This window comes from Denticeps clupeoides, chromosome 1 (genome assembly GCF_900700375.1).
Source record: "Denticeps clupeoides chromosome 1, fDenClu1.1, whole genome shotgun sequence".
In the NCBI taxonomy this organism is placed as follows: Eukaryota; Metazoa; Chordata; class Actinopteri; order Clupeiformes; family Denticipitidae; genus Denticeps; species Denticeps clupeoides.
In genome coordinates, this window is record NC_041707.1 from 11,655,129 (window position 1) to 11,665,152 (window position 10,024).

General features: G+C 45.1%; 1 protein-coding gene across 1 annotated transcript; it reads left to right on the forward strand.

Moving 5' to 3' along the window:
* Positions 1-5,200: 5,200 nt before the first annotated feature.
* On the forward strand, positions 5,201-6,647 carry nkx2.4a (NK2 homeobox 4a). The gene is made up of 2 exons (XM_028986937.1): positions 5,201-5,652; positions 5,974-6,647. The coding sequence occupies exons 1-2, from the start codon at positions 5,283-5,285 to the stop codon at positions 6,645-6,647; spliced, it is 1,044 nt and encodes a 347-aa protein (XP_028842770.1). The 5' UTR covers positions 5,201-5,282.
* The last annotated feature ends 3,377 nt before the right edge of the window (positions 6,648-10,024 follow it).

Sequence of the window (10,024 nt, forward strand, 5' to 3'; positions counted from 1 at the left end):
ATGCAGCGATGCTCACCAACATACCACCAGTGCACACACTTGTGCATTCTAATTTCTGGTATGTTGCTTCAATTTTGTGCCACAAACAACTTTTTTTGTGTTCAATTTTCCTCTGATCTTTTCATGTTCATTAATCAAGTTGCATTGTAGTGAAAATACATCTTGCTAAAGGCCAAATTAGTAAAAAATAAACTACAGTGTATATACATATTTTGTTTTTAAGCAAAAATGTTTTGTTCTTTAGAAACAAATGGTTTTGGGGGGCATTGTGTTACTCACCTATTGTTGTAGGCGGTAACACCTCCACTTCCCTTTGTATCATGTAACATTGCATTATACAATAATGCTAAGGGTGATGGGGTGCATTGGGGTTACTAATGTCAGAGACAAATAAGATAAAATTTTAATTCTTGAGGCAACCTCATGACCACAGCATCTTCTCACCATGTCCGGTCATGATTGCCAGTTTTGATTGGACGGAATTAAAAATGTTTTTTACTGAATCAGGATTTTAAAAAATGGCATGATCTGCTATATTCATATTGATAGGTTTCATCTGTTAATGGTACAGCCTCGGTAATTGTCATGCATTTGTTATAGGTGCTTCACTGATGACAACAGGCAGAATTTATAAATCCACTCGTCCTCTAGGCTTCAAGTGATCCTGTCCTTGTTTAGATCCAACATATGGTGGCTAATTATCATAATCATAGCATAATCATGGTAATGGTTTTGCATAATGCACAGTCTGATTTTGTATAGAAATGATGCTTTCTATCAGAAACATTCGGTGATTGAATTTTTTTCATTGAACATTGAACATCATTCTGGAAATTCTAAAAATAATTGTAACAATTAATTAATCACTTATAAAACACACATTTGCCATAATTGCTGCATGTGATGTACTATCTAACATTGACTCATAAATCGTGCATTAAAACAAACCAATGCTTGACAATTTTTTGTCTTATTCTTATTCAAACATAAAACAAATGAACGACCATAACACCAAACAGATCTTCAGCTAAATTACTCACCACAAAGGGATCATTTACATTAAAACATAACAGAAACACATTTCAAAAGTTATTATTTTTCATGAAATGAAAATTAAATTAATTAAAAATTAATTCAGTCAAACAGCCCTCATTAACTTTAACTTGCATTAACACATCGTTTGCTGCAGTTTCTTAAAATTAAAATCAACTTGAATCGTACTTGTTACCAATTTCTGATGATTAGACGTTTATGAATGTCCACAATGTGCAAACGATGACCAAATTACTGAAGATGACTTTTTCAGACTGTCTGGAACAACACAGCCCATCTCTGGGTAGACACCCAGCACAACTGGGAAGGAAAAAAAAAGAAAAAGAGCTGCAGTTAAATCAGATTTGCAGATTTGTTGGGATGGTGACAATGTTATCTGTCTGTTTCTTTTTTTCTGTCTTGCTTTAAGTACATTACTGCATTGCCACAATAATTACCTCTAGTAAAAAAAAAACATATGACAATTTAATGTGATTTTATATTACATTTCAACATATATAATTATTTACATGGTATTGCACAGTTCATTTCCACAACATGAATTCCCTTTCTATGTTCTAAGACATGTCAGTCACTTCAAATAACATAATTATCAAGCGTTATCATGAAGAAAAAGAAAAACAATGGTAATTTATATGGAGCATATTTGATTTTAGCATTTTAGTTTCCAAATGCAAGGTATTGTTGGAAGTCATAGTCCCATGACCCTCTTGACCCCACCTAGAGTTCATAAAGATGCAAACAGGCTTACAGGGTTTGAAAATGTTGTTTAGGGGATCCCTGCTTCTGGATGGTTGTTCAGTAAGGGTGCCGTAGATGGTTCTGCACTTTTGCAGCAAGTTTGCAGCACCAGCGTGTAAAAAAACTACATTTTCAGTTGGAGGACAGTTAAATGTTAAAAGTCACAATGAGCTTTTTAAAATGGATAAATTACATGTGTATCGTCATTTTTGATGTTTTAGTCCCCATGCGATTCAGCCTGAACTTTATTAACATTGGCGAGTTTGCTGAAGCAGGCAACGTGGAGGGGTATGATTATTTAATAAAATACTGCCAAACTTTCTGGCATATTCTGGCAACAGTCGCTCGGTGCAAGTGGGGCATCGGGAATCAGGAATTCTAATCGGGTATTTAGAGTCATAAAAAGTGCAGTCGATGTCAATCGACTCACACTGGTGAAGAAATTGTGAAAAAAAAATCTACTTCGTTAGCAGCGGCTCCGTGGCCCGTGTCTCCTGCGCGCTCCTCTGCAAATCTATTAGCGTCATTACGTCCAATCGAGCTTCATTAATTTTGGCTGAATGAAATCTCCGGCTGAAGAATGGGGGTCTTCGAGAGGCCTGCCGGATACTTGCTCCTCTCCGAATGACCTTTGGGGCGAAACAAAGGGTGCGTCGACGCGCTGGAGAGTTACCCCTAAAACAAGGTCCTCCCATCAGGACCCGAGCGTTCCGGGGGAGCGCGTCTCTAACGAGGAGAATTACGGGCAGGCGTCCACGATCGGGCGGCCCAGAGGACGCGATGAGGCGAGCTGCGGGGTCTGGAGAATCTCCGCGTCGCGCTCCGGTTTCGGCCACTCTTCGGTTCTTCTCAACCTTCGGACGGGTCCTTTCCCCGAGACTGAGGTTCGCCACAATACATCAAGAAATAATAATAATTATAATAGAAAAGACAGAAAGCGCGTAGTAAAAAAAAATTACTCGCCTGAGCTGCGCGCAATTACGCAGTGGAGACTAATAAAAAAAACGCACTTGAGGACGAACAAAGCGCATTCAACAGGTTCGCTCTTCTGGCCTTGAAGCGAAGTCTGGCGTGTGGTGGAGAACATATCTCTCCGTCTGAGAGCCACAGTGAGGTCAGGACAGTCTGAAAATCTCCAGTTATTACACTGTCGGCGCGTCCATTCCCACTATAGTGGTTTTGGGGAAAAGAACACGTACAGTAAACTAATTTATCATCTGCAGTAAAGTATCTGAAATTGCCATCAAGCACTGCGGCGAAGGAAACGTTCATTTTTTAATAAAACAAATCCCTTAATCCCCTCCTTTCCATTCACACACCGTTGATTTGGACCCTTCTTGGGTCTTGGCTGTTGTGATTGCATAGAACTATAAAAGTCCCTCTGTGCAGGACTAAACCAGAGTAGGCACAAAACAAAAGAGATACGGCCTAACAAGCATACTCTTGGAAATAATTTTAATTATTACATGGTGTAAATCCGCATTCTGGGGGACCCGATGTCCTGAGAGGATATTTGGTCGCCAATATGATTAAAAAAAAACACACACACACACACAGACACCATAAACACTCTCTTCACCTGAGATCTTTACACCAACTTTACCTCCGACTCGGTTCCGGCACTCGGTGGCGGGTCCCGGAGCGCGCGGCGCGCCGCCGAGCGGGGTCTCTGCTGGCCCTCGGTCGCGCTCCCCGCCTTAATATTCGGCGGGGTTGAGTGGCGGGGCTCATTTACCTAATGGACGCGGCGCGGGAACCGCGGCCCAGAACGGGCGCGGAACCGGGAGCGCGGGGCTCGCGAGCGCGCGTCTTCGTGGAGAAAATGGGACCGATCTCCGGGTTATTATGGGATTTTTTCAAAAAGGGGGGGGTGGGGTAGGGGTGGGGGGTCACCTCCAGCTCGAGAGAAACGATGGAGAAACGATCTTCTCCTCTCAGAACTTTTGAAGATCTTCCCGGTCGTATTTACAAAAAAAAAACTATACAAAAAATTATACAAAAAAGCAAACATGCAGAAATTTCTCGTTCAAATTCAACTGATATTCAAACACTTTCTGTGTCTGCACTGTGTACTACAGTTATACTACTGATATAATAGACAAAAATATGACGAATGTTGAATCTTGGCCTGTTTGTCGGTTTTAGGACTTCTCGCAGTTTTCTAGCTTATCTCGGAAAATATTATTGATCAAATTATATATACACAAACACACACACACACACACACACACACACATATATATATACATACGACAAAACCGTCCTTCATCTTTACGCTTTGCTCTCACACGAACACAACTTTTTGAATATCTCCTTTTTTTCTGAGTCCAGTCTGACGGCAAAAACCGACACTCGAGGTCTCGTTGTGGACTTTAAACGTGTTACCGTTAATTCGGACAGGGCGCAGAATAAAAAGCGCTGGCGCGTAAATTCCGTGGGGGAAAGGGGGCATTCGGGTGAGAATTCTAGTCGGTTACTTACAAAAAAAATACAACAGACGCTGATCACCCACAACCAACGCAGCTAACAGGGGAAAACTATCGATTTGTTTCATCGCCCAGAAAAAAAATACTAAATGTCGTCCAATGTCAATTCCTTACCTGTTTGATGAAAATTTGACTTTTTTTTTGTAAATTCCAACCTGAACCTTTCACGTAACGTTTCGCACTCGCCACTAATACACTATGTAATATGCGCCCTGATTGGCTGGTTTATTGTATCGGATGTGTACTTCGCGCTCTGCCTTCTGCCTCCCTGCGCGGTGCGGCGTTTTAAAGGTGCTCTCCCGCTGCCATCTTTCTGGGTTTTTTTTTCTTCCTCCTTTTCTTCTTTTTCTGGATTTTATTACCTTGAGATAATTTGGAAGAGCCCCTCTCTGGCGGAGGAGCGAAATGATGCTTAAGACGAATAAATTAGGTCATACAATAGAGAGGGACCTTCATTGTCCCCGTCGCGATGCTCAGAGGCGCTTATGTCTCGTCAAAGTGCTCTCCAACTTCGGACAAAGTATGGAATTCCCTTATTGAGGGAGAGCAGCAGCTTCCTCTGGCGAAAACCTTGTGTTGAGTAGACAGTGAAACACACACACACACACACACACACACACACACACACACACACACACACACACACACATGTTGGAATTTCAATATCTTAACTAATCAGATCGAGAGGAAAAAAACGTCACCAACAGGGAAAAGTGAATCGACGCTCGCCTTAATGTGAAACTAACTACATTTTTTGCGTAATTATCTCGCGCGAATGTCAACGATCATTGTTTGCTCGTTTGGGACGTTGCTCCGCCCCCGGTGTTTGTCGTAAACCCAGCGCTTGGCTACAACAAACCCGAGATAAGAGCGTCCAGGGCTCGCCTCCTCCTCGAAGGCGATCAATCGGATCTCGGGCGTCACCACGAACACTCGCCCACGTCGACATCCGCGAGACGACGCGGCCGATCCGCAGCGCCGACGCCGCCCGCGCGCCGAACCATGTCGTTGAGCCCCAAGCACACGACGCCGTTCTCCGTCACCGACATTCTCAGCCCGATCGAGGAGACCTACAAGAAGTTCGGCGCCATGGAGAGCGCGGGGAACCTCGCCTCTCCACTGGGAGCGTACCGCCAGCCGCAGATGGCGCAGCCCGGCATGCAGCAGCACTCCATGGGCCACAACGCCGCCGTGGCCACCACCTACCACATGCCCCACGGCGTGTCCCAGTTCCCGCACGGCGCCATGGGGGGATACTGCAACGGCGCCATCGGCAACATGGGGGACCTCCCGTCCTACCAAGAGACTATGCGCAACAGCGCGGCGGCCACGGGCTGGTACGGCGCCAACCCCGACCCCAGATACTCGACAAGTAAGTCGCGTGTTTTTTTTTTCTTTTTTACACCGCTCACCCCGCACCTCTCCAAAGTGGACAGCTCGTGCGTAAAGCTTGCGCGACGTGGCCAAAGTTCCTTTCCACGTGCGCGCAGACGCCGACGGACATCGGCCCAATGCACTTCTTCCATAATATACCTCTAAACGGTCAATTTTAATTGATTAGTTTTGTTATTGTGTAGTTTGGTGTGTGTGTGTGTGTGTGTGTGTGTGTGTGTAGTTACATGGGTCCAGGAGTTACCCAGTCCATCCCAGTGCACCTATTGAATTGGCGCGTATCTGTATGTATATTTTTAAGTTTCTAGATTCATGGGACCTTCCACAGGTATGAACATGACCGGGATGGGGACGCTGACGGGCATGGCGGACGCCACCAAATCCATGCCAGCCCTGCACGCGGCGCCCCGACGGAAGCGCAGGGTGCTCTTCTCCCAGGCTCAGGTGTACGAACTGGAGCGGAGGTTCAAGCAGCAGAAATACCTCTCGGCGCCCGAACGGGAGCACCTGGCCAGCATGATCCACCTCACGCCCACCCAGGTCAAGATCTGGTTCCAGAACCACCGGTACAAAATGAAGCGCCAGGCCAAGGACAAAGCCACGCAGCAGCTGCAGCAGGAGAACAACGGCCTCTGTCCACAGCAGCAGCAGCAGCAGCAGTCCCCGAGACGCGTGGCCGTGCCGGTTCTGGTCAAGGACGGGAAGCCGTGCCAGAACGGCTCCAGCACCCCCACGCCCAGCCAGCAGCAGCAGCAGCAGCAGCAGCAGCAGAACGGCTCCGGCGTCGCCCTCATCCACCAGCACCAGAATCCACAGGTGAACGCCATGGTCCAGGCGCAGGAGATGGAGGACATGTCCCCGAGCCCCCCCTCCCTCCACAGCCAAATCAGCAGCATGGCCCAAATAGACGCGTCGGCGGTCGACTACACCAACAGCATGGTCACGTCCAACCTGCTGTACGGCAGGACCTGGTAGGACCGCTGGCAAGATTCGTTTAAAAAAAAAAAACGAAAAATTATTATTTCTAATATTGCCTATGAATGACACTTCTCGCGCCGTGAGATGCGGATAAAGGCCACGGGCGAAATCTTTCCTCCACGGACAAGGCGCCAGAGTGCAGGTTTAAAAAAAAAAAGGACGTTTTCACCTGAAAAAAAAAAACGAAAAAAAAAAAAAAAAACGTAGAATCGAACGCTGCTGCCCACCCGGGGGGTCTGGGTGGGAGATCAGGTACGAACTTCTTTTTTATGGATATTGTAAACTAATGTATTCAAATTAGATCTCAAGAAAAAAAAAAAAAAAGAAAGAACAGAAAATGTAGGAACTGTATATTTGGCTAACACACAAGGTGGGATTTACTTGTAATATAAATGTTTCTTTTGTTTTTTTCGTTTTACTTTGGTATTTTTTTCTTGCTCAGCTTCATTTTTTTGGTAAGTTAATACGGAAATGCTGGCTGCTGTATATGTTTCGAAATCCACTGACGGTTAACAATAAACGACTTGGAGCGCTTGAAGGTTTTTTCCGGCGATTCATTGCGCGCCGATTCGCCCAGGACGGGGTCTCACACACCTGGCGGGGGGCGGGGGGCGTTTTTGGAGCCACTAATCATTTTATTCACGAATTATTGTTATTATTATCATTATTATTACTAACCAAAAATACACCAACAACGAGGCAAGGAAGCAGGCAGCTAATCATCAATTAATAACCGATAATCGAATAAAAAAAACAAAAGTACACATATTAAGGAATATGAACTCTGCTGACATGTGAAGTATATTAAACCGAATAACGTAAATATGGCGGCTCCTTGAGAACTATAATCATTATTTCTGAAATGAGAAGTAGATTTATTTCAGTACCGAGTTTGATCCTTAAAAATTGTGTTTGCCCGTTCAGCATTTTTCCATTTTTGATAAGTCTTATTTAAATGTTGAGAGCTTTCATTTGACTTTTTCAAGATCCGAAAATTGCGCCCAGTTCTCGGGAAATAAAGAAATATTTGGATCAGTCGATTCAGTTAATCAGTAGATTTATGATAATGAATCAATCACAGTATAGGAAAGTTGAAAAAAAAGTAGGCGAATAATACTTTACAAAATGTCATGCAACTTTTTCCGATAATATGAAGTACAACACATGCGTTAAATTATGATGTAATGCAGCTGCTTTATTTTTTAATTAATTAATTCAATATTTCGCCCTAAAAACTAATGTTTACATTAAATTCACTTACAGATGAGTAAAATCGCAGGTTTTTGACAGAATGAGCGTGAAATCTAACGTTTCTGCTCCGTTTTCCTATCTTTCCCCAAAATGTATGACGTGCCAAAAAGTTGTTCAGCAGGGAGAGTAAAGGAAGTGTGAATCAGGTTTACAGTGTGAACGCTTGGTCTCCTTCTGGAGGCCCCAGAATATGAATACAATGAGAATTCTGGGTTTCCCATCATTTGAAGACATCTGAGAAGCCCAGCCACCTGCAAAGGTTCCTCCTGTATCAAATGAATAGAGTGACCTCTCCTCAGAGCAGTTTATTAGAGGTCACCTTAAAGAACTGAGCAATGGAGCGATGGCGCCTACAGAATTAATTCCCCAGTCGCTCTCAGAGGGCATGCAAGTTCCTTCAAGGCTGAACGTCTCCAAGAACAAACATGGCAAAAGTGTTCTTCAGCTGCTTTTAGTAAAGGTTACATAGTAATTACGAGCGAGCTGCCGTCTGAGGACGGTGATGACCAGCATGACATCTGAACCCTCAGCTCAACCGGTAATTTCACACCGCCAGCCTGGGCCACACGAATGTATTATTATTATTTTTTTTTTTTTATTTTATTTAAAAAAAAATTTTTTTGTCAAATTGCGTCAAAATAGCTCGGTTGAGAGGAAGCGTCCGTGTTCAAACGAAAGGACATCAGCATTCTGGGGTCGCCATGGCGGAACATGGCGGAACATGGCCTCTCCAGGCGCTGAGGACATCCCCCCCCCCCCCCCCCGTCTCTGGCCACGACGTTGAATCCCTGCTGGGGACACGGAGCAGCCACTCCTGACAAGTTCTGCCAGTGGACTCCACATCTACATCAGCCAGTTTAACTGGTCTACTCACAGCCGTCATTTAGTGGCGGCAGCATGTCATCGGTTGCACCTCAGTGAAACATTCATCTTCTTGCTGTTGTTTTGTAGGGGACGTCAGGAACTTTCGCAGAAAACCCACGCTTATCTGTTGCACAATTCAGAATGAAATGTATTCTTTTTTTTTATTTAATGTATTTTTTTTTTTTTGGAATAAAAACACTGGTTTCAAAAAGCACAATTTTTCACGTTTCATTCACAGGGAAGATTTCTCTGAGGTTTTAAAATGAATTCTTACTGCCACCGAGTAATTTGATTCCAGGCCAGGGCCTTGCCTGAACACCCCCCCCCCCCCCTCCTTCCCATTATTCCGCCTAATATGTCAGAAGGTCTGATCGCAGAAAAACCTTTTCAGGTTCCATTGATGTGTCTTTCAATTGACCACGGTGACCTAGCAACCCGGCGGGTACTAATTGGCATATGGCCGACGGACGTCGAACGTACAGTTTCCGCGGGAGCCCGAATGTGGCCCTTGTGGGATGAAATAACACGTATGGCGGCCGCAGTGCAGTTCTGCCCTGAAATGAAAAACTTACTCGGAGACACAATCCAGCACGTCTCGTACGCTCAGAACCGTCCTGCGGGGGCCAACGCTGCCCCTCCGCTTCATAAAGAACCCAAGTATTCCACACAAAGAAAAATGAGAACTACTTTTCGTTCCTGGTAGGTTCCCTCCTCCCAGCGATCCCCCCTTTTTTTCCAGGGTTTCACCCTGAGCGCCACGATTGGGGGAAGAGAGCTGCTTTTCAGAGGACAGGCAAAGGACGCTTTGAATTGACAAGTGCTGAGAAAGATTTTAATTAGTGTAATACCCCGGCCCTTCGGGGCGACTGCGGCGCAGCCTTTTCCCAACGTGACGTACACGCGGCCGGAGTTTTGGGGTGTTACTGCTGTAGCGCCCGGCTTAGGAAGAAAAACGAACACACGTCTCGTTCTGCCCACTGATACGGGGAACTGTGCAAGCATACAACCCTCCTCCGGCAGATCAAAAACATTTCGAGGAGGTCAGGGGACTCTGAGAGCAAGTCTCATTTCAATAGATTTCCATAAAACAAAGTAAAAACCCCGGCTTTTACCGCGGCACAACCGTGTGTACGAGTGCAAGTGCGTGAACATATATATAGGAGCCAGAACAAACCAGTTTGGGTTAGTTGGGCTCTCCTCCGCCGAAGGAAGAAAGGCAGGTAGTGTGCAGCACGGCATCCCTTATTATGGAACCATGT

What these genes read in the sequence shown, in the direction of transcription:
- nkx2.4a (XM_028986937.1), top strand. Translation starts at nt 5,283, where the DNA reads ATGTCGTTGAGCCCCAAGCACACGACGCCGTTCTCCGTCACCGACATT. An exon ending in CGACCCCAGATACTCGACAA is followed by an intron (nt 5,653 to 5,973) that starts GTAAGTCGCGTG and finishes TATATTTTTAAG; the next exon opens with TTTCTAGATTCATGGGACCT.